Genomic DNA, 17,542 nt, shown 5'->3' with positions numbered 1-17,542 from the left:
ACTTCTTGCACGCGCCCTCTTGTGACGAGGCCAGTTGGTATTGGATAAGGCGACATGGCCCACCGAACCTACCTGACGGGTAATCTTTTGGGCAGAACTTTGTTACGGAAGCCCGAACAGCTTGTGGCTGAGAACCGCCCGGGTTTCCACTCCTCTCTCACCCCTGACAAATAGGAGTCCGCCACGTGGGCCAAGGAGAAAAATGAAGGGTAAATCAGTAATTTGATGTTTCTGGAACATGTTCGACGCTTTAGCCGACGGAGGAGACTCCACCAAAGAAGGCCTCGCCGCCGTGCTCCGCTCCACCATCGCCACCCACCGCCGCCGCCGCCGCCTGGCGGATCCGTTCGTCTTCCTCGTACCTGCCTGCGTTGGAGGTTTTGAACGGCGTAGAGGGAGGCAGGTGGGGGAGGAAAAGGAGGGTGGTAGCGAGAAAGGGGACCGGCCGCAGGGAAATGAGACGGAGGGAAGATGCGGACTATCTGTGACGTATGCGAAAGCGCTCCGGCTGTCTTGTTCTGCGCCGCCGATGAGGCTTCCTTGTGCCGGGCATGCGATGAAAAGGTCCCTTCTTGGTCTCTATCTGTTCAGTAATTTTTTTTTTCTTTGGGTGTGATGTTTGAATACTGGATTTACTGATCCATGGATTTCAGTTTTCGATTTCATTGAGATTTTGGTTGCCCTAGGGTGAATTCATGGTATTGTTGCCATGTTGTCTTTGGATAGCCTGAACTCTCAAGGGCTGCAAAGTTTCATGGTCATATATGGAAGAATAAACTAATTATAAGTTATCTGGAGTAGCTCTTGTTATATGTTAGATCTGAGTTCAGGGGCCATCTTTTTTGTGAGTATCTTACTTTATGAAATTTTGAAGCTTTGCTTGGTTTGTTGGAAGGGGCTATGTAGAACATCATGTGAGAAAACAATAGATGTGGTACTGGATGTGAATTCCACTGAAGAATTAAAACATTCATGAGTTTGAATGACTTTAATTTGATGAACTTACTTCTAGATAAGCATGACAAGCACCAAGTAGGCAACAGGGATTTTCACAGGGACTTTAGTTTTTGAGCTTGGAAGATGCATTAATTGAAAGGTGCTAGATTAGCAGATGCATTAATCGGAAGCTCCACGAAGAGGAAACAGCTTTAACCTCGTTTCTTTTGTCCATGATAAGGTCTAATAGAGATTGTTGGTAGTATGCGCCTCATATCTGAAAGATTGGCAGTTGCAGTGGTAGATAATGTTGACTAAATTTGCCCTGGTTCTGCTTTCTTGAATATAATTTAAGAGCCTCAAATAATGTTAATTTCGGGTTGAATTTGGTTGATGCAATTAGATCAATTTGGTTTAAGTATCAAACTTAAACATTTGATCATGCTGCTCTTTCGCAATCCTTCAAAACATAAGCTTTCAAGATTCATCCCAGATAGACTATGATTGAATTCTTGTTTCATGATGCAATTTTCATATTGGTATTCTAAAACTTATTCTCTAACTTCTATGCTTCAAAAAGGTTATCTCAGGGCCTGAACATATTCCAGTTTATCCGCTTTTGATGAGTTATCTTGCTTGCATGCATAACCATGGCCCACCTTCTTTCTCGTACTTGTGAATCTGACAGAGTACTGAATACTGATTACTAGATATGTTTCATCTGCTGAGCTCCCTAGTATAACTAAACAATAGTCCTCTAAAGAATCTCTGTACATGTTGGCTGACAACCAAATCTAAACTGAGGTTGTCGTCAAAGATTCAACAGCTGACAAATGACAGCCTACTTTTGGTCCTTTAAGATAGATGATGAATCTAAACCAAGGAAAAGTCATGGATTATCCTATATGCTAGCTGGAACAAAACAATCAGCTTTGTGTTGTATAATTCTTTAAGACCAGCACCTTGTAAGATTGACCTCAACTGGTTAACCCATAAAGTTTATAGCCTGATCATATTGGGGATTCTAATGTTAATGGTGAACCATTTTGGTTATATGCACTTTGCGATCCATTTAGGTTGTGGACAATGTATGACACCATCTCCTGCTGCAGGCCAATACCCATGTCACTTCATTGTTGGTTGGGTTTCCTGGAGTATAATTGCATAATAGTTTTCATGAATAACTGGCATATTTGTTTATCGTATGATGGATACAGTGCAAAAATTTCAGGCCTTTATTCTAAAAGCATGAAAATTCTTAATCAATACTTACCAATAAATTGATGTGAAACTCCGATAATTAGTGATCAATAATTTACCTGAAAGCCTAAATTTTTCATGCTACAATACATGACTTGTCTTATCTATAGCAGTCAACAGCTGTTAGATATCCTAACTAAAGAGCAAAATAACAGAAACAAATAGGGAAGATAGATTATGGTCCTTTTGCCCTGCATGCATTCCTTCTCAATGGCTGTCCTGGCCGTGTCACCCTTGTGGTTGTGTTGAACATAAAGAATTTTATTCTCATTCAATTTGTGAGATATTTATAATAATAAATTCCAAGTGCAGGTAAGGATGAAGTGTATATGAACTAAGTGTGTTTGTTTATATCAACCTCTTTTATATGAATGGTTGCATCTAAATGTTGATGTTCTATGCCATGTTGATGAATTATTTTCACTCATAATTTTGGTTTTGTCAACTTCAACATGACTTGTAGGTGCACAGTTTTATTGCCTATAACATGAACTCGCACATTCCTTCCAATGAGACACAAATTCTATGGAGCCCCCCTCCATAAGTAATCTACACTGATCCTAAAGATCATTGTGCATATATCTTGAAGTAGTATTATGATTGTTAACATTCTTGTGTGCCATGTACTACTTTTTTGTAGAAATGAAACCTATGTACTACAATTTTGGATGCCCTTTTACTGCAGTTTCAGAGTTCACATACTGCAACTTTTTATCAATTAATCTGCAAACTTTAGTTCTAAATGCTCATATACTACAATTCCAAAGGCATCATGCTTTTATGTTTGTATTAACAAAACCTATATACTACTGTTTTAAATGCCCGTATATTACACTTTCTAAGGTTATACATTACACTTTGTATCGACAAAATCTATATGCTACTATTTTAAATGCCCAAGTGCTACTGTTTCAAAGGCCATTTAATACATTTTTTTAAAACAAAAAGCCATGAGAAAAGCATCATACTCTGACCTTTCAAGTCTGTTATTGTCTGATGGAGCCACCCTCCATAAGATCACTTATGGAAGGCAGCTATATAGAATTCATGTCCCTGCCTATGTTCAACTTTAGTCATATCTAATAATGTAATTTTATTTTTAAAAAAACCTTGAAAGTTATATTAGATTAGAATGATGTGAGATTTACACAGGTGCACATGTGTAACAAGCTTGCTAACCGGCATGTACGAGTAGGACTTGCTGACCCCAGTGAAGTTCCTCGTTGTGACATATGTGAAAATGCGCCTGGTATTCTTATCACATCTAGTTGGCATACCTTGATATGTTTTGACTCTAACTTGATCACTCAATATCCATGTAGCCTTCTTTTATTGTGAGATAGATGGAAGCTCCTTGTGCTTGCAGTGTGATATGATTGTACATGTTGGAGGAAAGCGAACCCACGCAAGATATCTAATGCTGAGGCAGAGGGTTCAGGTTAGGCTCAGTTAAACTTTTCCAAAAATATTCAGATAGTTGAAATCTGAGGATGAGTGTTTGTGCATGTAGTTTCCAGGCGACAAGAGTGGCCATGTTGAAAATCCCACAACCAAAGCAAAAGACCCAGTGGAATATGGGAGGGATCACAGAATGGCAATGAGGGAGAAAACAGCAAATCACAAGTCATCCTCTGTTCCTGCCTCAGACGCTAACCATGAACCTAATGGCAAAGCAGATTCTGAAATGATCGATCTCAATTCTCGCCCTGTTCGAACTCACGGGCAAGCTTCCAATAGCCAGGTATGGATCTCGAAATGTTTTTCTTTCAGCAAATACCTAGATTGGCCAGGTTTGCCAATGAACAATTTTAAGTCTGGAACCCCTTATTCGAAAACCCAATTCAAAATTTTGAACATGAAAAAACTCAGAATCCACCAATACACTCTTTCAGTGTATTAATATCAATTTGGATATAAAGTATCCTTCATCTTTGGTGAAGGAGTTTGATGAATTGAAAATTTGCCAATTCATATCCGTTCATCTTTTGTCAAGTTGTTTGACGATAAAAAGCTGAGAGGAGAAATTTCCAAATAAGGTGCCCAAATAGAAATTCTTCATTAGCAATCTGGGTAATTGCCCCTTTTTATAGTCCTTACTTTGATATGGCTTCAAAATTTCCTTCACTGACATCAATTTCTTTCCTGCTCCTTGAAGACTCAACAAATGGATCTCGCAAACAATAACAACAACAACAACAACAATCACGGCTTGCTGGGCATTGGTTTGGTTCCCACTGGTCCACCCAACACATAGAGCCAACGATGATATGTTTCGCCAACTTGCTCGTATAAATTATGCTTTAATTTTTGTTCTTGTTTCCTACTATTGTCAGCTAGCCATCTCAAACTCTAATCTCTATCTAAAGAACATGCTCAGTGATTTGCAATTGCTGCTAGTTTTCTCTTGTATCCTAACTGTGATGCTGTTTTCGCAAAATATTCCGCATGTTATTTTCACTATCCATGTACTCACTACTACGCATTGATCGACCTTATTGGTTATCTTCAAATCGACTGTCATTATTTACAGAAATTAGAAATGTGTTTTTGTTTTGTTTCTTGATTTTTCTTGTTAGTTTACCATAGTGTATTTTGAGTTTTATCTCCTCTTCTTCTTCTTCTTCTGTGTGTGTATGTATAATTACTATTTAATACGAAGAAAGATGATTAAAATGAAGGAAAAGTGATAAATAATGATAGAATAAAAGTGGAATTAAGTAATATTAACGTGAAGTAAAGTTTACAAGGATAGAATAGATCTGTATTTTTATTTTTGTTACAAAGGTTTTTTTTTGTTTGAACAAAAAAAAGTTGATGAAAAATATATTTTTTTATTTTGTAATTTCTAATTGTTGTGAGAAACAGAAAATTAAAAATGGAAATTAAATAATATCGAAAACAAAAAATTAATTTGAAACACTCTTTTAATTTTTGCCCAAAAGTTATTCCACACTGTTTCAATTGGAGCAATTTTAATTAAAGCTCTTCTAAATAATTTTACTCATGTTTTAACAATTTTAATCTAATATTCTAATAGTATTTGATTAATTTTAATTAAATTAGATTATTTTTTAATTAAATTGGAGCAGCTTAACTCATATTTGATCCATGTTAAAATAATTATAATTATAATTATAATTATTTAAATTTAGCTAAAATTATTATACGAATCTTAAAAAATAATATTATTAAAATACGAGGTATTCTTTTATATATATATATATATATATATATATAAATAGGGCTCTCTTTAATGAAAATATAGGCGTCATTTTGATTTTTTTTTTTAACGATTATATACGTGTTTTCATTTTATTTCATTCTTAAATTAATAAATATCAAAATCAGCAGAGTGAAGGGCCATTCTGTAAATAAACTTTTCTTTGGTTGTCGAAGGTAAATGTTCCCGAGTCTCGACTCACCCGCTTCACGACCGAAGCGGCCGAGTCACTTACGCACTCAATCAATCCCTTGCCCTCGATTCTAAACCGAGTCCAGGCCGCACGAATATTTCGTTCCCGATTTGGCTTCTTCCCCCTTCCACCACCATCCGGCGATCCCTTCCTCCCACCCTTCAAATCTGGCTCCCGATCTCGAAGGGCAGAAGAGGAGGCGACGCTTGGGCGGAGAACTACAATAGGAAGGCCCCAGCAAGGGGATCCGAGCGGCGCGACGATGGCGGACGGCGCTGGTGCGTGCAACCCGAGCAGCGGAGGCGGATGCGGCGGCGATCCTGAGCACGACGCCTTGGAAAGGTCTCGCAAGGCGAAGTCCTGCAAGGGATGCCTCTTCTACTCTTCGATCCTCAAGTCCGGTACTCGCAATCCTGTTTGCGTCGGCATCAGCCGGACTCTTCCGAAAGGTCGGTGTGCTTTCTCAGCTGCCGCTGGAGATTTTTGAATGGAATTTATATATTTTTGTCGTTGCTAGGTTTTCGATATAATTGCTTGTGGATTTAATTAAACTGAAGAGTTCAGGTTAAATCCAAGAGAAGAATTGTTAATTTTGTTGCAAAGATTGAAAGAGCAATGGTCACTTTATCAAATCATGCCCTCATGTTGTTTGATTATGTTATCACGCTCTAACTTTATTTTTGTTTTCTTGGCTTCTCTTTGATTTTCAACTTGACTACTCATCCCAAACTGCAAGTGGATTTGCAGATTAGCTTGTGTTATGCTTCGAATCAGCCTGTGGCATGATTTACGAAGAAAAAGTAGTTCTGAGCACCTTCTAACATAAAATGGTCAAACTTTGGTCTCTCACAATTTAAAAATTTTGCATAAATTTATGGATTTACACCTACAAGCTGACTTGCAAATCATTTTTTATGGTGAAAAGATGGCACTAAATGTTTGCAAGTGATTTATAAATGATGAAATTGGACTAGAGACAAAAACATGTGATGGATTTACACATATGGATGCAACAAAGAAAGTAATACAAGATATAGTGACCTATTCCATACCGATCATTAATAGTTTGGACACATCACCAATATGTTCTAGTTGGTTTATTAAGCGTAGATTTGACAAATTGTATCGGATCAATAGAGATCATGTCATGATAATCAAAAAAGTCTTTTATTTCAATTCACCAATCAATGAATGCATTAGGATCTATGTTTCCATAAATAGGGGTGTTTGTCCTAATATTTCTAGGTTATAATGATTTCATCTTTAGGAATGCAACTTGAGTTCTCTCTGTTGATGAGAGGTCCTATGATTTGTGGAGCTATCGATATATGAAGGGTAATGTATCCTAAAACTTGAACTGAGAAGAAAAAACTAGGAATTTAGCTTTGGTACCACTTGATAAAGCATGAACAAATTGAGCCGCTTAAAACTCAACTCTTGCTGAACGAGGAGGAAAAAAAAAAATTGTTAAGTTGAAGATAATCACTACAAGGGATCCTAAGCCTTTTATAGACTGTCAATAAAGACCAATTATTTGTAAAACAACCTACGTTATCCCTAATGAATCTATAATTAACTCTTCTAAAAAATTAAACAACTCTTAAAATTAAATTAAATTGCAAATATTCTAAACTCAATAATTTAAAGGAAAGCCTAATTTATCCCTAAATCTCATACTATGTCAAGTTTATCTTAACCTTTCAGGGGCATAAAAACTGTAGAACCTTAGAAGTTAGAATGAATAAATTCAAAATAAAATTAAAAAGAACAGAGTTTAGATCCAGTTTGCTCTCAACATGAACTGAAAAATTCTGGACTTAAACAAGAGGCAATTTGATTAGCATTGACTTTGGAGGATCTGGATTACTTGCATGTGCTTATTGTACTGATTTTAACATTTTGGCATCAAAATCTTGTGCAGTAGATGGTTTTGTTTCCTTTTCATAACACTATACAAATCTGTTCCTCCAGTCCAGTTATAGTCAATACCACTTTGCTTGATTTTCCATTACTGTTTTTGCCTTCTGGTTTCACAACAGTGAAACTAATCAGTTGGTCCTAATTGAAATACAAAGGTCCAGTTTGTTGGTGGTGGTGTGGTAGAGTTCCTGTTTTTAATTCATTTTTTGAGTTAAAAAATAATCTCTCTATATGTTATATGTGATTTGTCTCAAATGACTCATGGCTAACCTTAAGTTATAGTTCCTGTGCATGTGATTGGAGAATCTGAAGTGAAAAGTAGAAAAGATGGGCATGATCTCTCAGATTTCAAGTACACTTGTGTCGGTTATTCTATATTCCTGGAGAATGATGAAACTGCGGACAAGCAAGAACACAAGGCCCAGTTGCCATTTTGTGCTGGCATAGAGGTTCTTTTCTCTTCATTTAGTATACTTTCATTTATTTGGTATATTTCTGCAGAAGATAATCACATATTTGTCACTTGCTTCGTTGATGTGATATGTGAAGTTGAACTAAATACGATTAATGGAAACAATATCTACAATGAACTGTGTTCATCATCAGTCTACTCGAAGATTTTACATCCAAATATAAACCAGCACCATTCAGTAGTCGTTTGCTTATTATCTCTCGTGAGGTTTAGAAGTTGGATTTTTCTCATTTAAAACTCTGTATTTCTGGCATTCCAAGATAGTCATTTTCTGCACTTGAAATTTAGCAAACATGTGTTCTTGTTTAAATGTATCATTCTGGTTATTGGATTCCCTTAATATTTGTTCTCATTTGTGTCCTCAATAACTACTTATATTCTATAATTTGTTAATCTCGTTACATGGTTAGTATAAACATTTAATGCTTGCGCATGAACTTACTAATGACTCCTAGATTTTGCTGTACAAGAAAATGTTCAAATTTACTATTTAGGAATCAAACAGGAAGAAAGATTAAATGGCTAATCATTAAAACATGAATCCAGTGCACACTAATTGTATACGAGCATCATATTTTAGTTTACTATCTCGTTTTGTGTGTGCACATTCAAGACCTAAACATATCGTGATAAGCTAAACTTTTGATTCTGTTTATAATCTGTGACCATCAAATTGTGCAGCTACTAGTGGAGAAAAGAGTATCTACCCCTGACCATGTCCCTGCACGAGCTCACAAGGAAGGTACTTGCAATATTGAGAAAAGTTTCAAAGTTTTTATATCCATTTTGGTAAACAATTTCTTTTCTAGTAGATGTTTTCCATGTGCCTTAAGAAATAAGTTACTCTCAAGTGTACTCATATTATAATTTGATAACTTCACTATTTATGGTAACGGTGGTATTGTAGCGAGTTGCGAGTGTCCAAGATAATTTGACAAGATGACAAGATATTCGTTTTGAGTGTGAAAAGAAAGTTCCAGGTTCTAGGCTAGTGACAGTCTGTCTAGTACTATGTAATTTGTTGTGGTCTTTTTAGCAGCATTACAGTAAGTTTGTCAATCATCTGAAACTGCTCCGACAACAATCTTCCAATAGAAACCCAGACCATTGGTGAAGAATCATCATTGCAGAGTGAGGGATAGAACAAAATCCTTTTTATATGATGAAAAAGTGGATAAATCATTATCCAGTTTTGAACATTTTCAGACTATCCTCTTGTTTTTCCTGCACACTGTTGAGTTTGGATACCGAAATTGCTTGAAATTTACCTTGCACCTTGATTGAAGGTTGATAAAATAGACAATTCAGATTAAGATGTAATGCTATATTCATTTGTATGCATGATTGCTACTTCGATATTGAGCTTATAAGTAGTGTTTTTGCTCTTCACCCCTGTTTCTACAAAGGAAGGAAAGATCTAGAGAAAGAAACGTAGGGGGGGGGGGGGGGATTCATGGGAAAAGAATAGTGAAATATTTTCAGTGCTATAAGAACAAATTTTCCTTCACCTTATTTTCTTCCTAGTTTCTTTCCCTCGTAGAAACATATCAAGGGAGAAATACTGTCAACTATTATATATAATTTTGTCTATGGATGTATAGCTTGTTAATATCATGATTTGAAATCTCATTTCATGCTGGGTGAAAAAGTCAAAATGTATCATTTTAGTAAATTACTGAATTCAATACCACTTAGCATGTCTCTTCCTCTGCTTCACCTCCTCCCTCTTTCAACCTTTAATCTATCACCATGCATCCTAGAGACCTTTATACTCTTCTTATTTTTCTTAAAGTTTCTTATTGATTTTCACAGTTAAAAATGGCTACAAATCTCGTCGTTTATTACATGATGCATAAGTTTGCCTATTTCTATCTACTTCACTACAAAACTGCTCGATTTAACTGGGGAATTATTAAGTTTGGTTATTCAATCTCTTTGCTATGACTTCCACACAAGTTATATGACAAGTGTCGTTATTTACCATCGGTCTAGTGTGAATCAAGATTTTCTCTTCTCACCATCTCTTTACGATGTGTGATACTCGCAGATGCTACCGCTCGTTTGCCTTCACAATCACACTATCCTTCTCATTCCCCAGCGGATGAACTTCTAAACAGGTGAGGATTTTGTTGGAAACTTGTCATCTCCATTTCTTTTCACTTACAGGATTCATCGTCAAAAAACATGTCGGATTGTTCATGCAGGTTCAAAAGAAATGCTGGGCTTGTGGCTTCAGGCGTGGTCAAGAACCTGAACCGAGTTGGCGACTACATAAAGGATAACATCGACGACATATTGTACCCTTACCGCAGACGGCCCAAGTAAAGAAATTTTCAGGCCGAAGGTGGAAGACGTCCTTCATCGATAGAAATAAAAGAAAATCTGAATATTCCCCGAGGCTTTATCGGTGATATTTTCATAATCCAAACTTGTTTACTTGAAGTGATTTTCCTGGCTTGCTCTGTCATCTTAAATACAAAACTTGCCTACCTTTTGTTTAAGCATTTGGTGTAGCATTCATATGATAATGTAGGGCAAAAGTGGATTGGTTCATCGAATCTTGATTCGATCCAAGTTTTATGAGTTCCTGAAAAATTGAGCACCGGTGATTCGATTTGACTTGACCTGAGTCTAATCAGATCGAGTTGGTTATCCATATTTCTTATGATAAATATAAATAATTGTCGTATGGCTCTTGGTAAGTTACTTGTATTAATTAGTAGCAAATCATTTGATCATTCACTAAGTAATCGTGTTTTAAGTTTATTATGTACTTTCATGATAAAACTAATAATTGCAATGGTTGGGTTAACTAATTGATACTTTAGAGACTCGAGATTCAAATATATTTCGTATTTTTTTAAAACACAAAATGACTCGAAACATTAATAATTTGAATTCATTTCTTTTTTAGTTCGAGTAGTCTCCTTTCGTTTTTGGAGCATGGTACTATTTACTATGGAACAGATTTATTAAAGTGGATAAAAATTGAATTTTGATAAAGTTAAAATAATATCTTTTTCCGTAGTGATCAACTGTAGTTTCTTAATTTATCTCTTCATAAATGAATGAAAAATTGATCAGTTGTAATTTTTTAATTTATCTCTTCATAAATAAATGAAAAATTGACCGTGTGAGACCATTGTGATCATGAATTTTAATAAAATTTTTGCTAAAGAGCAGTCTTCTTTCTTTATATTTGATTTGCAAAATTTTGTTAACAATAAATAAGAAATGGAGGATTTTTTATAATCCAAAGTGTTCAAGTTTTATATGATTAATTTTGAAATTAGATTATCTTTTTCTAATTTACTTATCAAATAAATTTAAAATATAATTTATATGTATTTAAAACTTAATTTTGATATTCACTCTATTTGAGATTTTAATTTTGATCATTTTTATTTCTAATAATTTAGATGTTCAATTTTTATGGTTAGGCCAATCTTATATATGGAAAATGGTCTCACAAATCGCCCATTAAACAAATCCAAAAAATGCATGGCTCCTTGTTTTAATGTGATTATTCATTGACTTTCACGCTGAATAAGCAAACTGAAAAAATTGTAAAATTTTTTGCAAGGTTGATAAATAAATAGAATTCATCAAAATCCAAGCGAAAATGATAAGTTAGCAGACAATGTAGGCATTTAAAACCACAAGGAAAATATAAATCTTAAAGCCAAAAACAGATTCATATCATGTAACACCTAAAATAAACTCATGACTCGAAATTTCCGATCCCTATATTATCATCCGCTCACAATCATGGGATCCAAAATATACTTCTAAGTAATTGCTTCATAAATCCTATATCTATATGAATCTTAGAACCATGTAAAGAAAGGGACTTTTGTTTGCATAAATGGTCGAACCTGGAACGGGAGGCACGACGAAATTAAAAACAGTAGATCACAAACTCCCAACAGATTTCTCAGAATTAGAAAACCAAAAGTTCCTCGCCTCCTGCTGCTGCTGCTGCTGCTGCTGCTGCTCATCTATGTCCACCATGAACGCATGCACATCATTGCCAGATTTAGCAATTCAATTCAGAGGCAAGTCGAAGGAACACCCGACTAAACAGGCAAAGAATATACTTCAAACCACACTGGGAGAGCTAACAGACAGACACACAGTGAACTTCAGATGGAACAAGAAACATAACATCAAAACACTTCTGCAATTTTGCTAGCTAGAACGCGTTCACGCTTCTCGACGTATCCGTATGGGAACCATCCTGCCTTGCCCTTGCATTCTCCCTCTGCCCATCCATTAGATACCTGTGAATCACAGTAAACTTAGTTATTCTGGTATTTAAGTCAAAATGTTTTCAACAAATCTTCTTGTAACTTGTTGAACAGATGAACTCAAAGATTTTTTGGCATTTCGTCTTTTAGTTAGGGGTGTAAATGAGCTGAGCAAACTAATTTGACTATATTTAAGCTTGTTTATTAACTTATAGAGATTAAGCTAAGCTCGATGAGCTAACAAACAATGTTGTGGTTGTTGTAATTTATGTAAAAGTTTGAACGTAATAAATGAAATTTATATTATTTTCTTATTTTAAAGATATTATGGACAATTTTAAATTATAAAAAATTATAGATTATTGGATTTGAATAAAAAATAAAGAAATATGTCCATAATTAAAATTTATACGACTTAATAAATAAATTTATTCATGAATTATTCACTAGCTTTGTTCTAGATCATTACCAACCCAAACTCAAAACTCACTACTGTTGTTTATTTTATATAGTTTTACTATCAAACAAAAATAAACGAGCTCTTACAAACCGAGCATTGTTCACACCCATTTTATTCATTCACACTACTTTTCGTATCATCAAGCAAACAAATTTAATATAGGTCAAGAAAAAATTGACTTGAGATCGTAATGAAAACCAAGTACAATAGCTTTGATCCAACCCAAGTTGAATTGGGTTTGGTGGTTAGTGGTTTTTTAGGTCACATCAAGTTTTAGGTAATTACTAGGATTATTTTTAAAAAAATTAGAAGTTAAAACACCATATCTAAAGATTTCAAAAGACCTATTTAAGGTCACATGATTCTAGATCTAAATATATGACACAAATATAAAAAGTCATATAATAAGTAGAGGATTCAACACTAAACTTATAAGATTTAACTTTTTAAATATTACTCTGTCATTACTATTAGAGTTACTACAATCTATTGGCATGTATAAATTTCATATAGTAAATTACTACCATTAATTAGCCGTAGAGATGGTTTAATATGGGTGATCTACAATGTGTGTATTTTAGTATTGAGTAAATTATATCCTAATCCAGCTGACCTAAGATCCAAATATATTATATTGTTCGATCTGTGAACCAATCCAAAACTAAAATAATCCAAATTCTTGTGTCGGACTGAGTTACATGGGGTCTATTGCCCACACCTACCTCAAGGCAAGCAAGAATGAAATAAGTGACGTAAAAGAGAAGAACTGAATCTGTTTATTTGAGCATATTGTAGCTGATACTTTAACTATGATCCAATTATTTAGGAAGGGGTAACAACTGATCGATATATAAAAAGAAAATTCTTCTGCTGGTACTAAATGCTAAGCCAAAATATAATTGTTTCCGCTTGTCAATGGAAATGCTATTCAGTTAATTCTTACCAATGCCATGCAACAGCTGATGTTGGTTCTTAATTTTATTATGCAGGTAAGAACACAGGAACCAAAAATAAAAAGAACAGACAATGTATAAGAACATCTTACAGGTACCTTTCTCACGACGACGAAGTCGCCAACTGACAAATTCAGCTCAAAATCTGATTCAGCCTGGTATGAATGCACGACCTTGACATTTCACATGTTTTAACTCACATTAGTTGACAAACAACATGAATACCAAGTGAAGAACAATATTAAACCGGGAAAGAGGCTGAGAAAGAGACAGACCTCGCCCAAGAAGTATCCCACGGAGTCAGTTGATCCTCCCGTTGTTTGGGAAGACCATATTCCACTGGCTTCTTCATATGATGGAGGTGATGGTACAGAATCAGTGAACATTCGGCTTGGAGAAGTTTCAATTCGTTGTCGTTCTGAAACCATCTGTGATAAGATAAAACGTGTAAGAAAATGAAATGCAAAGATAATCATATCCAAGCGACAAAATGAAACACCAAAACAAAACAAATACATAAATCATATTTCATCTGAAAACAACATTCTCCATGTAGAAATTGAAGCAAATTCACTTGCCTGTCCAACAAGCTGATCTAGGATTTGAAGGTTTTTCTGATGGTAACTGCGTTCTGATTCAACCTTCAACACCAATTATCTAGGTTATATCTAATTCTAAAATAAGACAAAGAAGTTCCACAACGAATTTGACATAGGTATACCATTGCAATAAGTCGCTGCAAGGTCAACCTTTGTTGTTGAGCTTCGACAGCAGTCATTGCTGCTACAGCTTCTTTGCCTAACGCTACCATGTTTGATTTAAGTTCCTGCAGCTTTGTTTCAGAAGCTTCCAATTTTGAACTGTTGTCAACATTACCATGGCCTTCCCTTAGTCTCATCTGACGCTTCGAAACTTCAATGCTCTACATAAATGTAGACGTGACACGATGTATCATATAAACAAAGTAAAATACCAAAAAGAAAGCAATGAGATCAATAGTATAGAAGATTACAAATACTTATAATGCCCAAGAAGTTGCATTTTGTTGCCAAAGAGAATCTGTAAATGTAGATAGTACAATCCAAGTAGAACTTAACAACCGTGAGATATCTAGGAGCTACTCGTACCTGAACTTCAGCTTCTTGTCTCATTTTCTCATAGCGTTGAGCAAGGTGTCGAGCATCTTCCAACTGAGCACCTACTACCATAGCTCGTAATGGCTCTACAATCTGAAAATTTTAAAATTTATAAGCCAACAGTAATTTAGACTATAGAAGCTGTAAACAGAAAGGGCCATGCATGCCACAGATATGCTATGCAGCAGCCTAGATTAACTTTGACAAATTTACAGTATACCATATAGAACATGAAAAAAAGATGGGAATCAACATTTAATAGCAAGAGAGGCTTCCTTGTATCAGAAATTCTAGAACAGAATAAGCTTCAACCAATCCTCACAAGTAAAATATAACACCATGTTTCATACTTGACAATTTCCAAAATTATGATTATGTTACATTCCAACTTACACCTAATCCAAAAAGGAAAATAGGAGGAATAGATGATATAATGCATAACATAAACAATCATTCATACCAGGGTACTAAGAGATTTTAATAGAACTTCACGTTCTTTTTCCATTTCAGAACGAGCTTGACTAAACTTTAATGTAGCTTTTGATAATGTACTGTCAGAAGTGCAGCTGTTCTCAAGACCATATTTTTTGCTGTCCTCTGATAACTTAGAACCTGCAGAAGAATATTAGATATAAGTGATAAAATTAGAAGGAAAATGAAAATAGTAAAAGTACAGAAACCTACCAATTTCAACTTGTTTTGAACCAACCACTATAAAACCTTCCACGCCGCGAACAATATCCCTTTGAAAATGCTGAAACCAAAAATGGAGAGTTGTTAGACAAGTAGCAGACAGGAAATAGTAAGGGCTGACAGATATTGGCAAACCTTGCTTGAGCGAGTAGAAGCATATAATTTTTCCAGTTTCTGGTAGAGCTCAAGTTCTGCCTCATCTGTAACTATATTATCACCACTTGCATAACCACCTCCAAATTGCTTCCAAACAACCTGCAAAAATAGATGAGATTATGGTCAACTCTACAACAGAGAATCCTTTTAGTTTCCATAGGACAATACAACAACAAAAGTTTGAGAACCAATAAGAAGCATATTCATCTTCCAAGTTCCAACTAGAAGTCTGCAAAAAAATAGGAACATTTTTTGCATAGTACCTCGTGTCACCTATTTAGCATACTTTTCTATTTAGCAATAAATTCTCAACCAAAGTTCATGGTAAGAAAGTATACATTTAAACTCATACTTCTTCTCATGCTATAGCAATGTAGTAATGTTGTACTGTAATTCACAGTTTAATGTTCCATTTCCATCAAATTGTTGAAGTCTCATACAACTTCATTGAGAATTTAATGCTTAGGATTTTGTACATGTCAATTCATAGGGTGCAAGCGGTTGGTCATTTTCAATACCAAAATTAGTGACTATTCCACTATTTAAGGAGATACAAGTGAAATCATGCCCTCAAAAAAGAAAACATTCAAGTTTCAAATATATTATATAAAAATAATTTAACTAACGAGATAGATTTTGTTTTTATTTCATAATAAGATATACGCCATAACTCTAATATCAACATTCAAATTGTCCCTTTTCAGAGTATTTCTTTTCTCAGTCCAGAAAATATCTGAACTCTTGTTCTATCTATCCTGTTTTCTATTTCAAACTTGTCATTTTGTAACTGCAATATAACACCAAAGGTCCAGTGAAGCATTTTTTAAGATAGCATAAAGCTTGAACTGAAATGTATTTACTACTTCTATCGAAAATACCCTTAAATACCAATTTCCTGAAGAAAAAAAGTTTGGAGGCCCAAATTCAATCCAAAAGGGCAAGTATGGGCTTTACCTTACATATTCAATACTCAGTCACAAAGGAATATACACACAAATCGAAAGTGTAAAAGCTATCTCAAAAAGCATATCAATCAGACAAGGAGACAGATATGATCCCGCAATTAAATTAGAAACTAAAAAACAATTCGATCGTCTATTGTAGCACAAGATCCGCAGATTAAACTTGCCTTTTTTTCTCATAGATCCTGACAATTCAGACCCAACAAAAATAAAATAAAAAACAAAAAGGAAGACATTATGCTACCACAAGCCCCAAAACGTTATCTTGCATCAGTCTACTTGCTGACGGCAATGCCAACAGGCGCTGGTAACTAGCCGACAACCACGCGGTCCACAAAATAAAGAGACAAGCGCAGGTGGGAGGAAACAGAGGGGAAACCCAAACAGATTGAGAATCTAACTAGTCGCAGCTAAAGATCAGAAGCAGACAATGAAATGGCGATCGATCAGTCACCAGGTGGCAGGAAAAAAAAAAGCAAGGTCTTATATGAAATGCTGGATGAGAAGGGAGGATCAGAGAGGGAGACGGAGAGAAAGAGCATACCTGCTGCTGCCGAGCTACCTGCTCCCTCAGCTTGGTCGCCTGCTTCCTTAGGGCGTCCATTAGCGAGGGAATCGAGGGATTTGAAGTCGCCGACAACTGCGGGGAGACGAAGAACGAGAGAGAGAGAGGAAATGGAGTTTGAGTTGATTTGGAGTGTTAAATGGGCCCAAAATCGAAACAAGGCGGCCCAAATATTTTACGATCGTGAGTACAAAATAGGCCAGGCCCATTTAGACAAAGGTTTCATGTTTTTTTAAAACAGCTCTCAAAGTTTTAAGATTGTCAGAACACTCCAGAATTTTAAAACTATTACCACTTCACCCTGCAATCACTTACTAAACAAGTAAAAAAATTATTGCAAAATTATAAAAAAATTTTTAAAAATAAGTA

At 35.3% G+C, this 17,542-nt stretch overlaps 3 protein-coding genes across 3 annotated transcripts; 2 read left to right on the top strand and 1 right to left on the bottom strand.

Moving 5' to 3' along the window:
- Positions 1-288: 288 nt before the first annotated feature.
- LOC141840994 (B-box zinc finger protein 19-like) lies at positions 289-4,653 on the top strand. Its single transcript, XM_074729110.1, has 5 exons — positions 289-564; positions 3,349-3,445; positions 3,519-3,634; positions 3,707-3,937; positions 4,352-4,653. The coding sequence occupies exons 1-5, from the start codon at positions 472-474 to the stop codon at positions 4,448-4,450; spliced, it is 636 nt and encodes a 211-aa protein (XP_074585211.1). The 5' UTR covers positions 289-471; the 3' UTR covers positions 4,451-4,653.
- A 1,021-nt stretch (positions 4,654-5,674) lies between these two features.
- LOC141840212 (uncharacterized) lies at positions 5,675-10,554 on the top strand. Its single transcript, XM_074728130.1, has 5 exons — positions 5,675-6,058; positions 7,812-7,978; positions 8,683-8,743; positions 10,049-10,118; positions 10,206-10,554. The coding sequence occupies exons 1-5, from the start codon at positions 5,872-5,874 to the stop codon at positions 10,324-10,326; spliced, it is 606 nt and encodes a 201-aa protein (XP_074584231.1). The 5' UTR covers positions 5,675-5,871; the 3' UTR covers positions 10,327-10,554.
- A 1,096-nt stretch (positions 10,555-11,650) lies between these two features.
- LOC141838878 (SH3 domain-containing protein 2-like) lies at positions 11,651-17,263 on the bottom strand. The gene is made up of 10 exons (XM_074726484.1): positions 17,153-17,263; positions 15,626-15,745; positions 15,482-15,551; positions 15,258-15,409; positions 14,789-14,890; positions 14,383-14,583; positions 14,240-14,302; positions 13,937-14,089; positions 13,760-13,834; positions 11,651-12,281 (listed from the first exon to the last, which is right to left on the bottom strand). Exons 1-10 carry the CDS (start codon positions 17,210-17,212, stop codon positions 12,168-12,170), a joined length of 1,110 nt encoding a protein of 369 aa, XP_074582585.1. The 5' UTR covers positions 17,213-17,263; the 3' UTR covers positions 11,651-12,167.
- Between the last annotated feature and the right edge of the window lie 279 nt (positions 17,264-17,542).

This window comes from Curcuma longa, chromosome 11 (genome assembly GCF_044706935.1).
Source record: "Curcuma longa cultivar G26 ecotype Majalengka, Jawa Barat chromosome 11, ITB_CL_G26_1.1, whole genome shotgun sequence".
Classification (NCBI taxonomy): Eukaryota; Viridiplantae; Streptophyta; class Magnoliopsida; order Zingiberales; family Zingiberaceae; genus Curcuma; species Curcuma longa.
This window is presented reverse-complemented; position numbering and strand designations above follow the sequence as displayed.